The sequence below is a fragment of the Dryobates pubescens genome, chromosome 6, assembly GCF_014839835.1.
Source record: "Dryobates pubescens isolate bDryPub1 chromosome 6, bDryPub1.pri, whole genome shotgun sequence".
Lineage (NCBI taxonomy): Eukaryota > Metazoa > Chordata > Aves > Piciformes > Picidae > Dryobates > Dryobates pubescens.
In genome coordinates, this window is record NC_071617.1 from 45,559,796 (window position 1) to 45,584,753 (window position 24,958).

Genomic DNA, 24,958 nt, shown 5'->3' on the forward strand with positions numbered 1-24,958 from the left:
ATAGATATATAGATATATATATCTACATCTAGATCTAAATATCTATATATTGATATCGATATAGATATCTGATTTTTAGGCAGCTATGCCCCTTGAACACTTACCAAGGTTAGACTAAATAGCAAGGCACCTTGAAAGAACTGGATTACAGTTATGGGATCAGTCACCTTTAGGGAGAAACACCTAGTCTCTGATAGATTTTCATCGTTGGGAATAGCATTTTTACTTGTAATAGTGATGCTAGAGCCCATGTTGTAAGAACTGGCGGGGGGAGGGGAAAGGAAGTGAAATAGTTTTTCTAGTGCCTTTAGACAGGGCAACTTTTGGCAAAACCCATGTGATTCAGTCTAGCTTTGCTTCCCAGGCAGTTCAGGAATATCTTGGTCTATCTAATGATTCAGGGAAACAGCTTGTTCTTTGTCAGGCAAGGCATATTTCCAGCCAGCTAGATTGAGATACCTTTAACTTATTTATGTAGTCGTTTGACAGGACCGAAGAGTATAACGCGGGCTAAAAGGTGAGTGAAGGATACAAATACCTTCACTGATCAACAAATCCTTTACAGTGGGCCAAATACTGCCATAGTCCTTATCTTGCCAGCCTAAGGCACTGCCTGTCCTCTACAGGCGGGAGCCTATTTCTTCATTTCCGGGGACGTGCCAGAGCAAGGCCAGATGCACAGTGCTTATGAAATAGAAAGAGGAAAGACTATATTATTGCAGAGACTATGCAAAGGTCACAGTGTACACATAGTGCGTCATCAGGACTTCCAAATTACTTGTATGCTTTAAAGTCAAATGGATCTAGGAAGACTACAGCAGATGAAAAACAGTTTAGGGAACTAGCCAGAGACAGTTATGCAAGAGACTAGGACTTCAAACAGATTTCTACATATGCTCTTGCTTGAACTTCATCCCAATACTTGTTGCTTTATGACAACCCCTATTATTTTTAAGTATTCATCCCACGTCTAGCTTATACCTGAGCTAAGCAGACAGAATTGAATGGAACACTTCCCTGCTTAACTCAGTTTTTCTGCTCTCCCACCAGGTGTAAATGGCTGAACATCTTCAGAACCACAAACAGAAAATGGGAGTAATGCTTTCACTGCTTGCACTGACGAAGCCCTGGGGCCTTCTCAGCCCAGGGCACTCAGATCAAGCAGCCATCAAAGCACATGGCACTGCTAATTTATGTCCCTCTCCTCATTTCCAGCTCTCCACCCTTCATAAAGTCCATCGCTATTCCTAATCCCCCAGAGACACATTTTTACCAGACGTAGACAAGCAGCTATCAGCTAGTGAGGTACAGCTCGTAAGTATCTCAGTAAAGAGCCTGCTGGGATAAGGGAGGGAACTGTTGTGGGTGTATTGTTCCAGTCCCATCATTTCCCAAAACACTGAGTGAAATAATAAGTTATTTATAATGATGCATGACATCAAGGCAATGCTACATAGCAGCACTTGAGAAATTATTTTGAACCTTATGACCTCCCTCTAAGTGAGGAAGTCTTCAGGGAGGCCATGGGATGCAGAAAGCCCTATCCTTATTCTACTTCTCTAGAAAAAAAACTTATTTGTTTGGTTGGTTGGTTGGTTTTTTTTCCAGAATGAAAAAATGGGCAGGATCATATCTTATCACTTAGCATATCATAACACTTGCCACACTTGAACCTCCCTGTTTTCTCTTCCCTTAGAGCTGACCATTCTGGCTTAAAGCTGAAGATACCTCCCTTCCCAAAAAGTGATGGAAGTGACACACCAGTTCATTCCACAAGAGATTTTTGACCTAAACCAAACCATGTCCAGGCACTTGAACCCTTCTCCTCTAATAGGTCATAGTACAAAAAAAAATAATCCATTTCCTATCTGTGTCACACCGTGTTCACATTGCACAATTATCCTCTCCCTTTGCCTTGACCTACCTTGGTTAAATGTAACTGGCCTTACAGGTTCACAGCTTTGATTTTGGTACGTGTTTCCTTTGCCACAATACTACAGCTAAATGCTTTTGTGCTACACAGCCACCAATCCCACTTTCCTTTGATGTAGGCATGCTGCCTGGTTGGATTCCAGATTTCTAAGCAACAGAGAGTATTTGCTGACCAGTTAACCTCTTGTATTTTTCCTGGTTTAGAGTACAGTAAAAATTAGGACAATCCAAAGTTTAGAGAGGGAAAAAAAAACTAAACCAAATGACAGATCCTGTTCTTCTCAGAGATCTGTTTTAGAGATGTAATCTAATGCACCTTCTATCCCATCTGCCCCTTAGGCAGTTTCTTTTTCCAAGGAAAGAAATCACGTCTTCAACATCAATGTGGGTGACTTACATCTGGGAGACTAGAAAGTCTCATGATTGAGCCCTGCTGATGATTTAGACTGCTCTGTGTACAAAGCTCTATGCACAAAATGCAAAAGTCTTCTTTTTGTTGCCTCAAAAAGGCAAGAAGGTTTAGAGCCTTGTTAAATACAACCTGTACCCATCTAGACAATGTTGTCTTCAGTGTCACAGATGGTCCCAGAGGTTGGCGTAAGCGATGGCAGTGACATTCATTCCTTTGCACATATGTCCCATGTGAGTCCAATTCTTCAGCTGCCTGCTGCTGGGAAGTGAAATTCACCCAGAGAAAAGCTGTCCTTGAGACCCACAGGATCCCAAATCCTGTGGAAGAGGTCTTCACTGGGTAGGATTAGTCATATGATCACTTCTGGCTACTATCTATTATCTTTTATCTGTGTGCCACTGATACTGAATCTCATTCTTTTATCATGAGAAACCCTCCACAAACAGGACTAAAAATAAAAAGCAAGATCTCAGAGTTGGCACAATCTGTGCTACATGGACTCCAATTTGTATAGCAGGAACTATAATCACTCTGAGACGTGCCCAAGCCCTCAGGCATCCCACGGGACTTCAGTCACTTGTTTACAAGGTGTTTTGATTTGCAGCTGTTTGACTACTGTGGCATTTCAAGAGGGGGCGGCTTGAAAGGATGTTGTTACTTTGGACGTTGGGATTGGGAAATGTGTATTGAAAAATCACACAAGAAAACAGGCAGTGCTGTCTTTGTTCTGCCACCCTTACATATGAATGACGTCAGTGCTGGGGAAAGGAGCTCCAGGAACAGATCCACAGAATCACAGAATGTTAGGGGTTGGAAGGGACCTCGAAAGATCGTCTAGTTCAACCACCCTGCCAGAGCAGGATCACCTACACCAGATCACACAGGAACACATCCAGGTGGGTTTTGAATATCTCCAGAGAGGGAGACTCCACAACTCCCCTGGGCAGCCCATTCCAGTGTTCTGTCACCCACTCACCAGAGACCAGTGCTTTGGAGGGAATAGGCAGCACACAGGTAAAGCCCTGAAAATGGAGCCATGCCCTAACCTACCGCACCAGAGTGCCCCATATCTGATCTGAGAGGACTAAGCTCCAGAGGTAAGGAGGAAACTGTCCAAACCCATCATTTTTCTGGCTTTTCTAAAACCTTGCCAGCAAATAAATCAATGCTGTGCCATAGACACCCCTAAGAACTGGGCTATAGGCCATCACCAGCTCACTTCAAACAGGCCAGCAGCTGAAACGGATTTGGTCACTGACTCAAAGCGATTTAGCAATTTAGACGGCTATTCCATCATTCCTGCTCTCCTGACCTGGACAGTTCCTCTTTCAGAGCTGCATTAAGCTAATGCCCACTTTCTTCTGGGCCCTCTTGGGATAATGGATTCAGATATGCAGAAAGAATGTAAAAATCCATCTGTTATCCAGGGTGAGTGATCTGCACAACAGTGCCCATGAGTGTTTGTTTAACACCGTGGACGGCAAGAACCCTGCTAAGTAGTAATTCGCTGAGAACGACAAAGCAAGAAGAGAGGAGAAAATAGCCAGGCTGGTTTAAAACTGTGTCCACCAAGCTGTGTGCATTTTTTGGCTGTTTAGCTGTTTGGCTACTTTTTGTAGGGTCTTTTCCCAGGCTTAGATTGTTATTGTTGTTTCCAGCATTGGGGTTTTGTATGCATTAATTGACTGTAACTCACATAGAAAATATGGAGCCGAGAGGACATTTACCTTGAAAACATTTCATCTGCTGCCTTTCTCTCCTTTCTTCTGACTTTTTCAAGTGATGACTGCTTCGAAGCACCACACACACTTGAAGAAGCATCACCCCTGCCAACCTTGCACACAAGTCCCTTGTCTGCCCAGCAAGTGCCAACAGCTTAACCACCCTTTCTTGGCAAGAAGCAGTTATCTCCTGACTTCCTAGAGGTAAAAAAAAAAGGGGGGGCTCAGCCTGGAATATAAAGCATAAAAATGGAAAGAATCAGCTAGATTATAACATGAAAAAATGTTGGGTTTCTAGGTGAATTAGAACCCACCCTGTGTTTGATTCTGAGTGACGCTGTTTGGTTGGCACCAGCAGCTTCTCTTCTGGAGACGCGAGTGACTTTAAGCACACATCAGAAATATCTAGGCTGGCATTACAGTTCATCACACTCCTTGCTTTCTCTAGGCAAAGTTAAAGGAGAAATCTGCATTTGCTTTGCACATGCCATTGAAGATCTCTAAGTATAGGACTTAACCTAGCCCATAACCCACACAATAAATCTGTACCAGTTGGGGTCAGAAATCCTGACTCTCCTTTCCTCTGGCCAGGACACCTTTCTCCCAAGGTTCTCTATGACTACTGCCATCAGGGACATGCTATACTGTCACCACTTTGCCATACCTACCAGTTTTAGACTCATTGTTTTTCTCCCATAGCAATGGAAAACTGTCTGCAGAAGAGGCTGCTAGAAGGGAAGCTGAAGATTGCTGAAGTCTATTCTAATCCGTGGTGTCTATATTTATGCAGCCCTTGTCACAGCAGAGCAGAGAAAATGTCACTGGAACAGTTTTCTTTTTGCCAGCAGGCAAGGGGTTTAAAAAGAGGCAGTATAGTTTCTATTTGATGATGTGTTTGTACAAATGTTTAACTTGCTATTTCACTTTAAAATCATCTTTAATGTTGATTTATATTCCTGGCAGTGAAGTCAGGAGGTTGGCAATCCCATTCCATTTCAGTCTGTGCTCTGACTGAAGCACTAATGCAGATCAAAGAAAGGAAGTCTAACAGCACTCACATTTTATCATCTCGAATGTCTGCAAGTTCTCACTCTGATATTCATGGGCAGATTATGTAACTACTAGATTTATACTTCTGAAGACCAAACAGTTTAAGATTGAAATGTTGCACCATTAAGAAGCATTTGGAAATAATGGAACTGAAACAATGTGACACCAGCAGCACCGCTTTCCTCACGGTGTCTTGCTCCAGTTTCTTACAGGGTCAGACACTTGTTTTCATGCCACTGAATAGGAAATTCATTGCGTGTTATTACACATTCCAAGTCTTGCTTTCCTTCTAGAGATGGCAGGCTGACGTTTTGATTGCTTTAGTAATCATTAAATATTCAAGAGCTTGAATTCCATCATTAACATTTTACTTAATTGGTGGAAGAGGAAGGAGAAGGAAGCTTCTGTGAATTCTTTAGAGGATAAGAAAAATAGAATGCTTTGGGTTGGAAGGGACCTTCAAAGATCTTCTAGTCCAACTCCCCTGCAATGAGCAGGGACATCTTCAACTAGATCAGGTGGCTCAGACCCCTCTCCAATCTGACCATGAATGTTTCCAGGCATGGGGCTTCTACCACCTTTCTGGGCAACCTGTTCCAGTATTTCACCACCCCCATGTAAAAAAACTCCTCCTTATATCTAGTCTAAATGTGCCTTCTTTTGTATCAAAGCCATTGCCCCTTGCCCTATTGCAACAGGCCCTGCTAAAGACAGAATAGAATAGAATTAACCAGGTTGGAAGAGACCTCAGACATCATCAAGTCCAACCTATCACCCAACACCATCTAATCAACTAAACCATGGCACCAAGTGCCTCATCCAGTCTCTTCCTAAACACCTCCAGTGATGGTGACTCCACCACCTCCCTGGGCAGCACATTCCAATGGCTATGAAGTACTTCTTCCTAACACCCAGCCTCAACCTCCCCTGGTACAGCTTGAGACTGTGTCCTCTTGTTCTGGTGCTGGTTGCATGGGAGAAGAGAACTAATCCTCACCTGGCTACAACCTCCCTTCAGGTGGTTGTAGAGAGCAATAAGGTCTCCCTTGAGTCTCCTCTTCTCCAGGCTAAGCAACCCCAGCTCCCTCAGCCTCTCCTCACAGGGCTGTGCTCCAAACTCCTCCCCAGCCTCGTTGCCCTTTCTCTGGACACATTCCAGCAAGCCAACATCCTTCCTAAACTGAAGGGCCCAGAACTGGGCACAGTAGTCAAGGTGTGGCCTAACCAGTGCTGAGTACAGGGCACTGGTTAGGCCCTGGTTAGGCCCTGGTTAGATCGTCCACATCTTTTGTGTAGTACCGGAAGGCCACAATAAGGCCTGCTCTTCTTCAGGCTGAACAACCCTAGCTCTCTCAGCCTGGCCTCACAGAAGTGCCCCAGCCTTCTGATCATTTTTGTGGCACTCCTCTGGACTTGTCCAACAGGTTCATGTCATTCATAGTATCATAGTATCAGTCAGGGTTGGAAGGGACCACAAGGATCATCTAGTTCCAACCCCCCTGCCATGGGCAGGGACACCCCACACTAGATCAGGCTGGCCAGAGCCTCATCCAGCCTGGGCTTAAACACCTCCAGAGACGTGGCCTCAACGACCTCCCTGGACAACCCATTCCAGGGCTTTACCACTCTCATGGTGAAGAACTTCCTCCTCACATCCAGCCTGAATCTCCCCACCTCCAGCTTCATTCCATTCCCCCTAGTCCTTGTGCTAAGGACTACAGAGCTGAATGTAATACGCAAGGTGAGCTCTTGGCAGAGTGGAGTAGAGTGGCACAATCATCTCTCTTGACCTGCTGGCTGTGCTTTTTTGGAAGCAGCTCAGGATCTGGTTGGCCTTTTGGTCTGTCAGCTCACGAGCAGTTTTTCATCCACCCTAGCTCAAATGGTTAATATAGAAGGTTATCAACCCTTTCTTCCCTCAACAAATGCAGATTTGAATCCACATCTAATATGAACCATGAATCAGGTGATACAAGCAATTCATGAAGGTTATTTAACGACTTGAAGCAGTAATTTCTGTTTTGTTTTTTTAATTGACTAAATCAAAAACCCCACAAAGTATGTGTATAAAAAGCTGATTTTCAAAAATGTAAGAATGATGGGAGATAATAATACTTTAATTTTGAAATGACAAAGTTACACTACAAAAGTTCCTTATGCAGCAGTACTCCCAAATCCTTCACAGGCCTGCTTTCAAGCTGGGGACAGAGTGGCTGGAGAGCAGCCAGGCAGAAAGGGACCTGGGGGTACTGGTTGACAGTAGGCTGAACATGAGCCAGAAGTGTGCCCAGGTAGACAAGAAGGCAAATGGCATCCTGGCCTGGATCAGGAAGAGTGTGGCCAGCAGGAGCAGGGAAGTCATTGTGCCCCTGTACTCAGCACTGGTTAGGCCACACCTTGAGTCCTGTGTCCAGTTCTGGGCCCCTCAGTTTAGGAAAGATGTTGAGTTCCTGGAAGGTGTCCAGAGAAGGGCAACAAAGCTGGGGAGGGGTTTGGAGCACAGCCCTGCGAAGAGAGGCTGAAGGAGCTGGGGCTGCTTAGCCTGGAGAAGAGGAGGCTCAGGGCAGACCTTATTGCTGTCTACAGCTACCTGAAGGGAGGTTGTAGCCAGGTGGGGGTTGGTCTCTTCTCTCAGGCAATCAGCACCAGCACAAGAGGCCACTCTCAAGCTGCACCAGGGGAAGTTTAGGCTGGATGTTAGGAGGAAGTTCTTCCCAGAGGGATTGGCCATTGGAATGTGCTGCCCAGGGAGGTGGTGGAGTCACCATCACTGGAGGTGTTTAAGAAGACTGGATGGGGTGCTTGTTGCCATGGTTTAGTTGATTAGATGGTGTTGGGTGATAAGTTGATGATCTCAAAGGTTTTTTCCAACCTGGTTAATTCTGTGATTCTGCCATATGGAGGACTGCCCTGACTCAGGTGCAGGATTTATCCCTGATGGGTATCACCTGTAACCCATCTCCATCAGAATATCAAGCCATTGACCACTACCTTCTGGATGTAACCAGCCAGACAATTCCTTATCCACCGAAGAGTTCACCACTTGCTTGTATCTCTTCTCTTATAGCTCATTAACTAACTGGTCAGAAGAACATGACAACTTGCTCCTCTGCCATTGCACAGGGTCTCATAAACACCGAAAGGCTGTCTAACGCCTCGAAGCCTCTGAAGCCATCGCTGCACCTCCCTTTGTATACAAAAGGGAAGAGAGGTCAGCAGATGCGTCGAAGGACAGTGCGGCGGAGCACGCCCCGTACGGGCTGCCGCCAAGGGCTGGAGGCCGCTCCTCACGCCCCCGGAGGCTGTGGGGCTCAGCCCGCTCTGCACAGGCTTTTCTGCCGTGAGCCACGCCACTGAAGGGGTCGCGGCCCCCTCTAGGCCTGTCTGGCGAGAAGGGGAACTGGGCCCCTTGTATCAGCAACTTGGCTCCCTGACACCGGGACGAAGGCGGGCAGCACGCCCCCCGGGCTGGCCGGCGCTGCCGGGCCCGTCACACGCACCCCGCCCACGGCAGCCCCTAACGGTCACGGCGCCCCGCCCCGCGCACGCGGCGGGCGGCACTGGAGCCGGAGCGCGGCCGGCCGGGCAGGCAGGCTACGGGCACCGGCGCGCGCCGGAAGCGCTTCTGCCGGGCGACCCGGAAGTGGTGTTGGCGGCGGCGAAGGGGGCTCGTCCGGCTGGCTCAGCGAGGGCCGCCCAGCGAGGACCGCCGATATGTTTCTAACGGTGGCGGCTTGTGAGTGGCGCGGGGAGCAGCGGCCCTAGGCGGCGGCAGGCGCGGAGGCGGGTGGGGGCCCCGGCTGCGGCTCGACCTGCCCTTGTCCTTCAGCCGCGGGGCCTGCGCCTCCCGGCGTGGCCAGCGCCGCCTCCTGCCGGGGCGGGGCAGCCGGAGGCCGTCGAGCGTATCCCGCTTACCCTGGGGGAAGGGACGCAGGGGTCCCCGGCCGGTTGGGTCTTGTTCGCCAGGGAGGGCGGCTTCTGTGGGAGGTGAAGAGCAGCAGGGCCCGTAAGAGAAGCCGAGGGGGTGTTTGTGGGCGGTGCCGTTGTTAGTGTCCCCTCTGGCAGGGTCCGAGATGGAGAACTTAGGGGAAGCGGAACTTGGGAACCTCAGAAGTGAGGTTAGGAGGCTTCAGCTCTTGAGTGGTTTAAGAATGCTAACGGCTGGAGAAGGTGATTCCATGGAAAACCAGGAAGCTGCTGGAAGGAGTCGGGTGGGGACTGGGGAGAGTATGAGGTGACAGATGTGCCCGTCACGTTATCTGGATAGGCTTGGGGTGTGTTGAAGGAACAGTGTAAAAGATGGAAGGTAACGATGGCCTAACAAGATTTGCAGAGACTGAATATAGATGAGCAATTTAAAAAAAAAGTTTGGTTTTTTGTGAGTTTAAAAATTTTATTTAGGCAGTAGAGCTATGATTACTTTAAATTCACTGAGATAATGGAAGTAATTTTCTTTGATCATGCAGTATGGTGGGTTAGATCAGGGGACCTAAAACCAGCCTCTGATTACTCTCACCTGCGTACAGCTCCCTGATCTGGTTCACCATATGGCCACACAGTAGGAACTGGAGCAGAGGTATGTGTAAGCAAGTAGGGGAGAGTGGGACTGCAGTTTTCACCAGCAGTGTTAATTCATACCTATTTTATAGACTAGACTAGACTAGAATTAACCAGGTTGGAAAAGACCTTTGAGATCATTGAGTCCAACACCATCTAATCAACTAAACCATGGCACCAAGCACCCCATCCAGTCTTCTTCTAAGCATCTCCAATGATGGTGACTCCACCACCTCCCTGGGCAGCCCATTTCAGTGGCAAATCACTCTGGGAAGAACTTTATCCTAACATCCAGCCTAAACCTCCCCTGGTGCAGTGTGAGACTGTGTCCTCTTGTTCTGGTGCTAGTTGCCGGGGAGAAGAGACCAAACCCCACGTGGCTACAACCTCCCTTCAGGCAGTGGTAGAGAACAGTAAGGTCTCCTCTGAGCCTCCTCTTCTCTAGGCTAAGCAACCCCAGCTCCCTCAGCCTCTCCTCATAGGGCTGTGCTCCAAACCCCTCCCCAGCTTTGTTGCCCTTCTCCGGACATGTTCCAGCAAGTCAACAGCTTTCCTAAACTGAGGGGCCCAGAACTGGACACATAATTTTAATGATGTATTCATCTAGTGAATTTAGCATTGAAGCTTTAAACTGAAATCATCTGGAGGCTGTAACAAGTGCAGTCTGCACTTGTGCTGCATCTGTACAGCCATAAAGGTGGCAAGATGGCAAAATAAAAGCAGGCACTAGGAGCCACATAGATGGAAGGATCAGGGCCATTTCTTCTGTGACAGTAAATCTCTCAGCACAATCTCTCTGGGGTTAATGCAAAGGAAGGCAGTGGAAAACTCTTGATATGTTGCATATAAAGGAAACAAGATAAAATGATAACCATTTCTTCTTTCTTTTCCTCATGCTGCAAAAAAAAACAAGTGGCCAAGAGCAAATCTAAGTAAGTGACGTTTTTCTCACCAGTTGATTTCTGTTACCACTCTGTATCTTCAAGTGACTTAAAAAAAATCTAGAGAAGTGTCATGTTTTGTAATATAACCCAGAGAATTGCAGTCCTTGACTCTAGCTGCATCCTTTCTGTCCTTCTGTGTATGTGTCTTTTCTTGCTTAATTTTTAGGTAAGCACAGATTAGTGTGAAAAATCCCCTAGGTTCTAAAAAGGCAGTAAAGGCAGGTTTTGTCCTGTGGGCTGTCAGGCTGAGCTGAGCTGCAGTATCCTAAGAGCCCTGTGCAGGGGAAGCACACTCCTGTGTTTATGATTAAAGAGAGGTTCTAAATTATCCACATAATCTTCCTCTTGTTTACCTTTCATATTTTTTTAGATGAGGAGGGCAATCAGAGGTACAGCATGGGTCTTTGTGGGCTGGGCTTTGGGCAGGTGCTGGTGACCCTTCCTCATAGGCAGGATACAGAACACTTCCCTGTTTCAGCATGTGCATATGTTGGTGTGTGTGGTGTGGATGGGGTGTAGTCAGTGCTCTGGGCATCTTGATTTGCTCTGTAGTCCAGCTCCGGGAGAGATGCTACTGGGCTCTGGAACAAAGTTGCAGTTCCTTCAGCCTGTAAAGAAAGTCGATGTGTTGTAAGGGTTGGAAAGGAAGGAATATGTAGTTTTCAGCATGCAGGCAGTCTTATATATAGTGTAGATGGAAGGAGATGAGATCATATGGAGAGAATGACTTCCTGTTGTAAAGAAGATTCACTGGACAAATCCGGGATGCTAAAGTGATACATTTATGTGAATATATTCCACTGCATTCTGTGTGAGTGCATTACATCTGGTACTGCACAGCCTTGGGAACTAAGGCCTCTGGTACACTTCCTCCTCCTTTTTTTTTTAAGACTCAGCCCCCACCAGTGCCATACCAGCCACCTTCTGGGTTCGAAGAGATTCTTCTCTTCCAGGATGTGTGCCCAATTGTCAGGATTTTCAATTAAGAAAGCAATTGCTCAGTGTGCACTTGACAGGGAAGAGAGCTGTTTGACATCTCAGTGTCCTACTGTTACCTGTTCACGGAAACAAACACAGCACAGCAGGATGTTTCTGTGAAGTGAAAAAGTAGCTTTAAGAAATTATGTTGCTAATGGTAATGTGGTGATTTCCTCACCACCCCTTCTTTTATTCCTCTGATGTTCCTTTCTCTGTTCTTTGCATAGTCCCATATATACTTCAGGAGTATGTTATCTCCTTTTATTATTTATCCTTCTGTGCTCTCCTTCAGTTTTCTCCCTATGTCCTGATAGCTTTCCACTGTTCTTTTCTTGCTTTGTTCCTACTTCAGTTTCTTCATTGGGCAGCAGGTGTTTTGAACAAGGTGTATTGTTCAGAAAGAGCTTGGCCTTGGACACATGGTGCACAAGAATTTCAAGGCCTGGTCACATTGATACCACTGATTCCTTTGGAAAGGGGAAATTGCACAGAGGCTTTGAGGTAGTGGGTGAGGTATAGGAGGAGTCTGTGAGGCTACTGGTGCTACTTATCACGCCTGCAGTAGTGTATAGGAGAGGACAACAACTGAGGATAATCCCTAGACTGTGCTTGGTCAGTTGGTCTGCAGAAATCCAATATCTTTTTGTCTATTTTGAACTCAACAGTAAATGAAATTGCAAAGTTGAAGAGTTGAAAGAAACACACTGGTCAGAGGTGCACAAGTGAGGATGAATGGATGTCTCTTCAAGGATAATTTTGACCATTTTGTATTAGAAGTAGGAAAATCCAGCAAAATTAATTGAATGCCCACATGGAGGAATGTATTAATTGCTATATCACAGTGGAAGAGAAGGACATAGTTTACAGACAGGTTGAAGGGTTTGACCTTACTTTTGAAACGTCAGAAGATGCCCTGTGTTTGGGAAGATGTGGGGATCTCTGCATACTTCAGGGCAGGGGTGGCTTTTTCAGTCTTGTGGCTTGTGCTGCTCCCAAGGACATTGTAGCTGCTGCCAGTCTGTGCCACAAACTGAGACCCTTCCAGTGGGGAAGCTGGGTCCTGTGGCTGGGACAACCTCAAGCCCTGTATTTGTGGTGGGACGGACAGCGCCAAAGCCTTGTACTTCTCCTTTTGCATGCCTCTTGTTACATTTTATCTGCTTGTTCCTCTCTGCATGTGGAAGTGATAGTGATACAGTGTTATCTACAGCCCAACCACCTTAAAGTACCATCATCCTTCCTCTGTGCCGTTCTCTTTTAAGCCATAGTGACTCAGTTTTATGCTGGTACTGTTTTGTTCCTTTCCCCCCCTTTTTTTTCTCCTCCTTCCCTGTTACTGTTTTATGGAGAAACTACTTCTCTCTGGGCTTCTATTCTGTCCATTTGCCCATGCCGTGGCAGAGAGTGGCAGGCTGTTGCCGTGAGCCTGTGCACTGAGACAGACATTCTCTATGACTTTAGGTACATTCTGGTGAGGATGCAAAGTGCAGCTGAGACAGGCTTCTGTTTCAACATCAGGAGGCTCCGGCTGCAGGAAAAACTGGTCCTGCTGAGATACGATCCCATCGGTAAGAGCTTGGGGAAGAAGTCGGCCTGTATAAGCTTCTCATGAGTGTGTTGTACAAAAGATTTGAATAGAACAGGATTTTTCCAATCTAAGCAGACTATGTCATAACATGTTTCATACTCAGATGACTGTACAGTTGCTGTTCATCATGACATTCCAGTGGGAAGTAAATGTTACCCTCATTTTACAGATTGTTGCAGTGAAACAGTAATGACTTGCCTGACACATCAGAGTCTTTGATGACAGCCATGCCACATGTCAGTGGCAAAGCAAAGTGACACAAGAGTTCTTTCATTCTGTTTCTTTGTGTGGTTTGTTAGACAGTGCTACCTCCCACAAGCAGCCACAAAGAATGCATCAATAGAAGTGTCCTGTTAAGCTGCCACGGGTGCTCTTGACAATACATTTTAACAAAATAGTTTAAAAAATGGAGTTCTAGAGAACTAACCACAAGTTCTTCCACCTCCACAAATGATACCACTCTCCAGATGAGTTTATGGGTCTTGTATGTTCCTCTGGTCCTTGCAAATTTTCTGTGTATGAGTCTGGTTTGTTGGAGGGTTATATAGCACTTGCCAAGCTGCCTTTTGTTCACCAGGCTTTTTGGAAGGTGACTAAAAGCTCAAGTTTCTGGGGGAGAAACCAGTATGCAGTTAACCTAAAAAGCTTATTTTGAGGAAACCTAGCTTGGCTTTGTTTAAATTCTAAAAAGAGCATGGTGGAATTGGAGCCAAAAGCCACTTAATTAAATCTGTAGAAAAGTATTGAGCATCTCAGTAGTTACAAGCTTTAAGCTTATTTTTTCCTTACAATTTTATGTTCTTGCTAGATGAGTAACCTTTCCCTACTGAGCTCTAACAGTACAGGAGCTCTGGGGCAGTTGAGAGACACCACTGGAGATGCAGCCTGCTCTCAGCAAAGCACTCATGATGACAGAGGTTGCAGCTCTCCTTCTGAATTTCATGCAGAAGGGGAACTGGAGATCACTGGGATTGTTGTCTTGAGTAAGAGAAGTTTAAATTGATGCATTGAAACATTGTGCAAAGGGATCCTCCAGAAGCTCTGCAACTCGTAGGAAATGTGAAGAGCGGGGAGCTCAGGCTAAGTAGTGCTTCTGTTGCAGAACCTGTAGTAGGTTGTTGAAGTATGAAGTCGAAAGTAATTAAAGAAGGAAAAAAAAAAAAGCTCTGATCTTTGTAGCCTGTAGTAGAACACAAGCAAAAAACCGATGTGAGAAAGTGGTGCATGTGTGAAGGGAAGTAAATTTGAGTCTAGATACCAACTCACATCAGGAATATGTTTTTGGATGCATTTTCACTTGGCATGCATTCTCACCTTATGTTTTGTACTTCTCAAAAACCTGGGATCTCCCCAGAATGAAGCTTTTTGGTGAAGTAGTGGCACTGGTGTCCAAGTTTCACTACCTTCTAACTCCAGCTACAGCATGTGTTACTAAATTGCAGTGTTTCTGAAAGCGAAACTTTTATGTGGAGGAAGAGATTTTGTTACTGCGTGGATTGCTCTTGCGTAGCTTTCTGAAGCATTCATAGAGTGAAGCTTAATTCAGTGGTGGTGCTTTTCAAATCCCTTCTAAAGCTTCACTTTTTAATTTTATTGTATTTTATTTTTTTTCTTTACTTAAGATTTTATTTTTAGTAATGCACTGGTTATGCTTAACTGCAGCAGAACTGCCTTTGTTAGCATCTGCATCAGGCCTTGGAGGTCAGTTTGTGCCTCACTGAGAGATCCACTTAGCTAACTTTTCAGTCAGTTTGAGAGACCTACCAGATCCAGCTCATCTGTAGTTGTTTGGGCTCTGAAGTTGAAGAGTAGTAGAAAGCAGCAAGAACCTATTTTTGTCCCTACATTGAGTAGCTGTGACTCATAATAGTCACACAGAGCAGCTGTTGAGTGTTTTCAGCCACTCAAATCCCGATTCTTATTTTCACAGAGGTAAAATGGACCTCTTAGGAACTAAAAATCGCATGTGGTAAAGTGAAAGCACTAGTAAACTCATCCAAGAGTCAGTTAACAGCAGTGCCGTCAGTCAGTTGTTCCGCAGTCATTTAAGCAGCAAAAGCAGCCAGGAGAAAGGGACGTAGGGTCACTGAATTGCATCTGAGCACTTCAGGCTTCTTAACAGATTCTGTTTTTTCCTATAGCCAAACAACGTGTCCTCTTCACAGAGAAGAGAAAAATCCGCTCCATCTGAACAGTGACTGGGCTTGAGTTATGCCTGAGGAGAGGACGAGCTGGGGGGGAGGACAGGGTGAGCGCTGATTCAGGAATCGAACAACATGGTCTGAAAGAGAGGAAATGAACTGGAATCACCATCTCCTGTGATTTGAAGGCCATTGTGACTAAAACAATGCGGAGAGAGAAAATTCTTAATGTCTGGACATAGATCATCACAGTAACATTTATTTATCTTTTGAGTTATTTTTACAGTGCTCAATTAAAAAAATTAAATAGCCAATCCCATTGTCTGTGTTTTCCATTGTGAAACAGGCTGCAATCTTCAAAGGAACCATTGTTTTATAAGGCAATAAAAATTAACATTTTCCACAGCAGGAATTCAATGGCAAGTTTTTCTAACCTACCAGCCACAGATTCAACAGTAGTGACCACGAGTTGGTGTCATTCCTTGGAGGGGTAGTGTTGCACTGGCTCCTCCCTAGGCAAGGATGAACGAATGGGCATCTGGTGAAATAGAGCTTTTGGATAAGCTGTGGCCGTGGGTAAAAGGGCTGAAATTTTCAGCAAGGCAAGTAGAATGGGTTTTTCTCTCCTTTGTCAGACAGCCAGAGTAGTCCTCTGATGGTTTTGCAAGTTTTTGTGAAGTAGCTCACCTATGTTTAGAGCAATATGGCTAGAAACATTGTGCAAAGTCTGCCTCAGTCGCAGTCTCATCATCTTTTCAGTTTGAGGCATGTTCCACAGCCTGGCAGAGCCACAGAGTGCAGTGCTGCAGCGTGCATCTCGGGCCTGTGGGAAGAGATGGGCCAGGGCTTGATGTTCTGTGCTTTGTTAGCAGCCAAATGCTGGCCGTGGTGTCTGCAGCTGGGGACTGCAGTTGCGGTTTCAAAGCTGACATTCTGCTTCGCATGCTGGCATCACACATCAGAAGTTCTGGTAAAAATTACCGCCAGGAGCCCTGTACCCTCCAGACATTTTGCTGTAAATTTTGTGTAGTTCAGTATAGCACATTGTGTGGGATGGCCACAAGCCCAGTGGTTGTGTCTGGGACCAGAGAGACCTGCTGTGCTGTGTTCATAAGACCCTCCACCCCCACCTTATCTCACTGTTGTAGAACAGGAACTGACAGGATTCCTCAAGTAAGAAGCAGAGACTTCCCTGGTCTTTCCAGTTAGCAGAGGAGAATCTCAGTGCAGTCAGGAGAATAATGCTGTCTGGGAAAAGATAAAATCAGTACACTAAGCTAGACAATGTCAATTAGAAAAGGTCCCGAGGCAAGTCCTTCCTGTAAGGATATGAAGATTGTGTCCCCGATGCCTGGACGCTCACTGATGCGACACAGTTGGATTTCCTGATCATTTCCTCCATGGGTAACTGGGGATAGTAAGCCAGGTAGAAGGCCAGTGCTCCCACAAAACTGTCTCCAGCTCCCTAGAACAAAATAACAAACAAATGTAAGCCTGCTTGCACAAGGACACAATTCAGGTGCATTTACTGGAAAAATCAAAAGTTGCAGCGCTGCCTGCAGGAGTCAGGAAATTGTTCAGGGCCTGAGTTCAATTCACTTTTCTATGCCTGGGAAATTCTGCCATGTTAAACTAACACCACTGTACCATCTTTGTGCCCAGCTCTTGAGTGCAAAGTACACACCACAATATGGCTTAAACTTCAAGGAAAAAAAATGCAAGTGTGCTACAGTTCAGAAAACTGCTGTTATAAACACTGCTTTTGAAACTTCCTGTTGCTGGAGTGCCCAGTTTTGATTTCTCAACCTGAACGTTTCATTAAAGCTATTTCTCTCATTTAACTTCTGTTTTTCATAAAGGGCACTGGTAGAAGGGACAGAGAAAAGGGGAAAAAATAAGTCATGTGGCCTGTGGTGTCTGTAAATTCCTAGTTGCAGGACAATACATTTTGATGCCTCCAGAGCTTAGCTGCTCTTCATTACACAGGTCCCACTGAGGAAGGTCTGTGCTATCACATATACCACTCACTTCTGAGTCAAGTGCTGCAACCTGCGCTGAGTTTGACCATGGGGGTGTGGAGAACAGTGACATCAACCTGGAGCTCTGGCATGTCCTGGATGTCTTCCCATGACCATGTTCACCCATGAGAATTGCCCTATGCTCTGCCCACGCTCCACGCAAGCCCTCGGGAAGCAGGGCATATGCTGCCCGTGCCTGGCTTGCTCAGCCCAGGTTCCGCTACTTATACTCTGATAGCAGGGAATGACAGCTGTTTGCCTCCTGAGTGCTTTTTAGCAGTAACTTGGTTTGGATGTGCATCCCCAACAACTGTCACAATGAGTAATTTTTAATTTGGTTTGCTCATTTCATTCCATAGTATCCTTTCCCCCTTCTTCTGTAAAACTGGCTTGAATTCTAAGGCCAGACCGGTAACTTTTCTTACTGGTACCATAAAACTGGTTCTAAGGTCTCTTTTTTTTTAAACCATACTTTTATACCAGTAAAAGTATTATGCTGGATGCCCTGGTAATATCTTATTTTACTGAAGAAACCAGTATAAGGACTTGCCTCCCCTGAGGGATTTTGCCTCTGCAGTTAAATAGGCCCCAAGAGTCATGAGACAAGAGCAAAGGGCCTGGAAAATGTTAGCTAAGATAGCTGAGCAAAGTTTCTAACTGGAAATCAAGGCTAGGAAGTAATTTTCCGACTCTGATTTCTAGAGGTGCTCAGTGTTAAAACTCCTTACCCTAAAATCAGCTGCATATAATACCATTCTGGCACTTCAAGAGTTGGTAATGTTACAAGCAGCTGACAGGGCAGAGCAGCTTGGCAATTGCAAGGGAACCCTAAAGGGGGTGAGTACAGGATACCAACGCCCATGCCAAGCCTTGTGTCTCATTGCCCAGCCCTTCCCCAGCAGCTGTTTGCATTGGTGTTCCCGGTGGGGAAACTGTGCTTAACTCTTGCTTAGCCTGACGTTCGGACACTGTCTTTCACCACCTTCCCAATGGGGTACCATGGAGAGTGCTACCTGGCAAATTACAAGTTAATCAGTGAAGCTGAGTGCTGGCATGCAGCTGTGACACCACCTGTTTCAACAGTTTTGTATCCCCAAGCATGTGAGGGGCAGGCGAAGGTTTTTATCGATTTTTGGTGGGCCTTGGTCTCTTTTCTGGTTTTCAGAGTGCTCCTACAATGGCAGGTGGAGCAGCAGCAGGTGACTGCTAGTTAAGCATTGCCAGTGTCTTTTGTCTGATGCACAATACAAAAATCTCTGGCCCATCTCATAGCCTATAATCTAATCAGCACAGGATTAATTATTAAAGCCATATTGGTGCTACTATTAACCAACAATTTCAGCAAGCAGCTCGGTTATGCTGTGGCTCTAGCAGGAAGAACACATCATTCTTTCATCAAACGTTTTTCATAGTGAACATTTTTCATAGTGGAAGTGGCCAAATATTATTTTAATGAGGAACACTCAGAGTATCTGGTGACAAACAGCATAAACTATTACCCAGGAGCAGCACGGAGCAGAATACTGACTTTTGGATTTTTACTTGTTTTAATGGAGGTACCTAAATACTGCCCTAATTGCTGCACTGTTTGCTGCTGGAGCAAAAACATGACTAACAATCAGCCAGGCCTTATGTCCCTGCTCACTCCAGGGGCGCTGGACTAGATGATCTTTAGAGGTCCCTTCTAACCCAAACCATTCTATAATTCTATTGTGAGAGGGAACTTCAGCTCTTCCTTCAGTGCTACCACAGCTCTCCACTTTTGGGTGATGCTCTGAGGTAGTGACAGCTGTAGATCTCCCTTTGGGTGAGGCTGAACTATATGAAATGACTACAGAGCGGTAAAAGGGGGTGAAGAGTAGGCTTCCATGTGCGATGGGAAGAGGTCCCCTAGTATTTTTGCAAGCAATAAGATTATGGGAGGATTGGAGAGTATACAGAAGGATTTGATGCCAGTAAACTTATGCTGAAATCCTTAATTCCCATACATAGACCAACACAGTAGAGTTCAGCCTCTGCAGACCCCACAGGTAGGATAAACTCAGTTGTTGGTAAGTAAGTGTCTGCATGTGTGGTGTTTTCAGTATAGGAGCCACCACACTGAAACCAGTAGCATGGATAAGGGTGATTATTCAGATACCCTGTTCAAACTTGGTTCTGGGCTGTGCAGACATGAGTGGTCAAACACAAAGAGCAGTAGCAGAACTGATTCAGCTGCAAGGCTGGCTGCAGTAAGAGCTATTTTCAGCCTGAAGAAACAGACAGACCTTCCTTCTTTGGTATTGTGGATTAAACTACACTGGGTTTAGTAGATTCAGAAAAGGTCAGCCCAGAGCAGAAGGCACAGGGTCAGAGTAAAGTAAAGATCATCTAGACTCTGCATTTGCAAATACTATCACAGAATCATAGAATCAATAAGGTTGGAAAAGACCTCAAAGATCATGAAGTCCAACCTGTCACCCAACACCTCATGACTACTAAACCATGGCTTCAAGTGCCACTTTCAGTTCCCTCTTGAACACCTCCAGGGACAGTGACTCCACCACCTCCCTGGGCAGCACATTCCAACGGCCAACAACTCTCTCTGTGAAGAACTTTCTCCTCACCTCAAGCCTAAACTTCCCCTGGCACAGTTTCAGACTGTGTCCTCTTGTTCTGGTGCTGGTTGCCTGGAAGAAGAGACCAAGCCCCACCTGGTTACAACCTCCCTTCAGGTAGTTGTAGACAGCAATAAATAAGTTTAGATTTAGCCAGTTCAAAACCTGTTATAAGAATCACAGAATCACCAAGGTTGGAAGAGACCTCAAAGATCATCAAGTCCAACCTGTCACCCAACACCTCATGACTACTAAACCATGACAGCAAGTGTCATGTCCAATCCCTGCTTGAACACTTCCAGGGATGGTGACTCCACCACCTCCTTGGGCAGCACATTCCAACGACGAATGACTCTCTCAGTGAAGAACTTTCTCCTCACCTCCAGCCTAAACTTTCCCTGGTGCAGCTTTAGACTGTGTCCTCTTGTTCTGGTGCTGGTTGCCTGGGAGAAGAGACCAACCCCCACGTGGCTACAACTTCCCTTCAGGTAGTTGTAGACAGCAATGAGGTCTCCCCTGATCCTCCTCTTCTCCAGGCTAAATAATCCCAGCTCCCTCAGCCTCTCCTTGTAGGGCTTGTGCTCAAGGCCTCTCCCCAGCCTTGTTGCCCTTCTCTGGACACATTCAAGCATCTCAATGTCCCAACCAACCAACCTAACAACCGCTGCAACCAACCAGCCAAGTTACTTTGCCAAATTTTGAAAACTACCAGTGAAGTGCATTTTTTCTGCCCATTGACAGAATATAAACACAGAATACGTAATATTTTACATTCTTCAGCATTTGTCTTCCAGGAATACGAATGCATTGCAGACTTTGAGATAATCCTCATATGCTTGAGGGCCTGGAGACAATTCATTCCATAATTATAAAACTATAACTTCAGTTACATTACACAAGAACCTTTCTCTAATGCAGGGGATGCCAGTTTGTACGAGATCAATAGCTGGATAAACCCCATTTGTCTGGCATGGCATGGCTAGTTCTGCAATGCAAATGTTACGGTTTTGACTAAATTTTATGGCTTTGAAGCAGTTTTGAAGATCTGTTTATATCCTGTGCCACTAGTCTCAAAGGTCCTTGTTTTCCTGTGTGTCTGGAAAAGGGCATTTTTGTTTGCTACAATTCAGCACTGATTGGGATTCTGTGCCTCTAAGAGAAGAGAAAACCCACGAAAACACATCTATTTATACCCTTAGCTTTTGCTAGTCCTGATTCGTCAGAAGCTGGTTCACAACTTTAGTATAACTATTTTTATACACTGCTGCCCTGAGAAGCTTTTTAAGGAAAGTGCTTTGTAAGTGGAAACTATATTGTTCAGGTCTTTTCAGCAAGGAAAGCATTTTTTCAGTCAATCATGGGTAGAGTAATAGAATGCATTTCACTTATCCAATAAAATGTCTTGTTCACCAAAAAGGTTTGGAGGCCAGGAGCAACAGTTCATGATGTTGCAGCAGTTGCACTGCCCTGCTGCAGGGCAAGCTCTTGTGCAGCTTTTGCAGGCTGTCCTCTTGGGCAGCTGGCACCAGAACAAGAGGACACAGTCTCAAGCTGTGCCAGGTGAAGTTTAGGCTTGAGGTGAGGAGAAAGGTCTTCACAGAAAGAGAGATTGGCCATTGGAATGTGCTGCCCAGGGAGGTGGTGGAGTCACTATCCCTGGAGGTGTTCAAAAAAGGATTGGATGTGGCACTTGAAGCCACGGTTTAGTAGTCATGAGGTGTCTGGCGACAGGTCGGACTCGAACTCTGAGGTCTTTTCTGACCTTATTGATTCTATGATTCTAAGTGTAATGGCAGCCATATAAGAACAGGAGTAGGGCTCTGGCTCCTGGAGCCTGGCATTGTTACTGAACCTCAGAAAACTTTTCAAGAAGTCACATACACACTGTGTAGTCCACTGAATAGATGGTAAGAGCCTGTTACCAAGTCCTAGAAGGAATGATGTGTTGTGTAGCCAGAGAAACATGAGGCATGTCTGTGATCAATTCTTCACTTAGTGAATAAATCGAAACATCAATCCAAAAGCTGTCAAAGACTGCATTCTGACATAGAATCAATGATGCTCCTTGCAATGATGCCTATGGTTTCCCAGGAGCACTGACAGCAGTGTACACACAAATGAACGAAGCCTGAGGAATACACTGATTTAGTGCACTCTAAATGCATAGCAACGCAGATGCCCAGCTCTGTCAAAGGAATTTAGCCTTGGAGAATTCCTGCTGTATTTATAGCACTCTGCAACCATGTGATACTGGGTTATGTTATAAATGTTATCTCCCTGTGTCACATCTGCTCAGTGTTCCTTGCTGTACCCCTGCCTACACTGTACCCAAACTACAAATGAGCCCTATGTAACTCAAAAACATCTGTGAGCTCACCAGCCATTCCTCATCTGTGGGGAAAGCCTGTGTGCCCCTGCAAGAATCCCTGGGCTGTGCTTTGATGAGAGGCTACTAGCGGAATGGGAGAAACATTTCCAGTCTTCAGACACTTGTGCCAAGGCGGCCTGTGTCTCAGCTAAGAGATAAGAGAGGCTGAGAGAGTTGGGGTTGCTTAGCCTGGAGAGGAAGAGGCTCAGAGAAGACTTTATTGCTCTCTACAACTACCTGAAAGGGAGGTTGTAGCCAGGTGGGGGTTGGTCTCTTCTCCCAGGCAACCAGCACCAGAACAAGAGGACACAGTCTCAAGCTGCTCCAGGGGAGGTTGAGGTTGGATGTTAGGAAGAAATTCTTCACAGAAAGAGAGATTGGGCATTGGAATGTGCTGCCCAGGGAGATGGTGCAGTCACCTGGGGGTGTTTAGGAAGAGACTGGATGGGGTGCTTGGTGCCATGGCTTAGTTGGTTAGATAGTGTTGGATGATAGGTTGGACTTGATGATCTTGAAAGTCTTTTCCAATGTGGTTAATTCTATTCTATTCTATAGTTTCAGCTGAAATGCTCAGGGAATAAAATATGTCTTGGTAACAGTGGTTGAATCAAGTATACATGTTACATTTTTTTTCCCTTTTTTTTCATGACTGCCTTCTTGAAACATCCCCTGTCTGTCCTCTACCTGATGGAGAGTGGTTTCTTTCTGGAAATGTTACTGGCTGTTTTTTTTTTTTACTTTTATTTTTGACATTTATTTGCCTGGGCAATACAATTTTCCTCTTTTTTTTTTTTTTTTTTAAATTTTAGTTTTGGGTGATTTAGTATCCCCCACCCCTTTTTTCCTTATGTTTCACTGGAGAGATATTTTGGCAGTTTGGATTAAGAAGGTCTTTAAATTAATCTAACTCCACCATCTTGAAAAATCTCCTGAAATTAAAGTAATTTACCTATTTTAAACCTATCTCCTCAGCTCAAGGCCTAACAAGAGTGACTATCCCATGGCTGCTGATCCTGTGTGGACAATCTGCTGCCTTTGTAAGGCATCCCACAGACACTGGTGGGGCTCTGCATGGCTGTGCTGAAGGGAGCAGACCTGTGGTCACAAACCTCTAAAACCTGAAATATTTGGAAATTACAAAGAGGTTACTCCTGTATCAAGTTTTAAGCCAGAACAAAATGCTAAGAAGTACATAGCATGGAACTATCAAATCTTGCAATAAAACCCAAACTTGAAATCAATAGCAGGGCTTTCCTTTTTAGGTCCAAGTCTGGCTTTTCATGCAGACTGCAGAGAGCACTGCAAAGCTGCTCAGTTTGGAAATAAAGGAGAAGTACTTGGAGAAGCATACTACACCTTTAGGGTCTCATGACTCCATTACTATTCTGTGTAGAATAGAAATTCTACACAGGAAAAGTGATTGCCCATTGGAATATGCTGCCTGGGGAGGTGGTGGAGTCACCGTCCCTGGAGGTGTTTAGGAAGAGACTGGATGGGGTGCTTGGTGCCATGGTTTAGTTGATTAGATGGTGTCGGGTGATAGGTTGGACACGATGATCTTGAAGGTCTCTTCCAACCTGGTTTGGTCTATTCTATTCTATTCTATTCTATTCTAGTCTAGTCTAGTCCAGTCTAGTCTAGTCTAGTCTAGTCTAGTCTACTTTTAGGGTCTCACAACCCCATTACTGTGCCTTATCTGTATTCTGGTAACTGAGTGGTTCTGCAGTCTTGTCACAAAAGCAAGCTAGAATGCGTTACCCTAAGTTAAAGGAACATCTGTAAGAGAGAACCCAGGGCAGTGGCATTCATCTGTTCCTTTCTTCTTTGCCTTTGCTTTCCCCAAAACACACTGTCCAGTGTGGTCTGCACACTTCAGACCAAGCCTGGGGGAGCTGCTGTGCTGCTGCCCCACAATATCCTTCTCCCAGCCATGTGCAGAGGGCTGCAGTCAGTGACCGTTTAACAATAGCAGGAGGTGTAAGCTAACACATTTTGATTTGCATTCCCTGTAGGTTGGTTGTGCACTCTTAATTCCAGTGATTCAGATGGTAGTTTCATAACAGGCTTAAGCCAATCCATGGTTATGTGATTGCTGAAAGGCTCAGCCTCCACTCATTTTTATCCTTGCCTCATGTTCCCATGCCCTCCCCTACATCAGATCCAGCCACCGTGTGGCCAAGCAGTGAGGCAGGTCAGTCCTGAGCCTCCTGGAGGCTAAGCCAGCCAACACTGACCAAGAAACATTAGTATCCACTAATGTCAGCAAGCTGTTGTATTACCACATGATAGCTATTCCAGTGCAAAGGAGAAAGAGGTTAGGAAACACTCCTTTCAGCAGCAGCAGCAGCATCTTGCATCGGTTTAAGTCAACTGTGAAAACTCTCCCTTGGTCAACACCAGGCAATTAATTAACTCAGCTGTTTATGTGAGTCCTAATACTCTGGCTCCTCCTTTACACAGGGAAAGCTGTCTGTTCCACTCTTTCCCCTGTACCTTCGGGCTTGGATCAGAGGAATGAGGGAAGGATCATGTTTCCCTTCTGTACCATTTTCAGACTCTGTTCTGGGAAGCTGTGGGAAGGAGCAACCCCTGACTTGCATCTATGTTGTGCTGCACTTCCATAGAAGTGCATGGGGAAAAGTTCTTGCTTGC

At 45.5% G+C, this 24,958-nt stretch overlaps 2 protein-coding genes across 3 annotated transcripts in view; one reads left to right on the forward strand and one right to left on the reverse strand.

Annotated features, from left to right (window-relative positions):
• The first annotated feature begins 8,741 nt into the window (after nt 1-8,741).
• MRPL33 (mitochondrial ribosomal protein L33) lies at nt 8,742-15,637 on the forward strand. The gene is made up of 4 exons (XM_054162428.1): nt 8,742-8,851; nt 10,586-10,604; nt 13,056-13,162; nt 15,324-15,637. The coding sequence occupies exons 1-4, from the start codon at nt 8,830-8,832 to the stop codon at nt 15,371-15,373; spliced, it is 198 nt and encodes a 65-aa protein (XP_054018403.1). The 5' UTR covers nt 8,742-8,829; the 3' UTR covers nt 15,374-15,637.
• A 439-nt stretch (nt 15,638-16,076) lies between these two features.
• RBKS (ribokinase) overlaps nt 16,077-24,958 on the reverse strand; it is an 87,397-nt gene continuing 78,515 nt past the window's right edge. For both annotated transcript variants that reach the window (XM_054162430.1, XM_054162429.1), the window contains one exon: nt 16,077-16,788. In XM_054162430.1, the coding sequence (XP_054018405.1) occupies nt 16,615-16,788 (174 nt within the window). In that variant the 3' untranslated portion in view covers nt 16,077-16,614. The remainder of the gene's footprint in view (nt 16,789-24,958) is intronic.

What these genes read in the sequence shown, in the direction of transcription:
- MRPL33 (XM_054162428.1), top strand. Translation starts at nt 8,830, where the DNA reads ATGTTTCTAACGGTGGCGGCTT. An exon ending in GCTGAGATACGATCCCATCG is followed by an intron (nt 13,163 to 15,323) that starts GTAAGAGCTTGG and finishes TTTTTCCTATAG; the next exon opens with CCAAACAACGTGTCCTCTTC.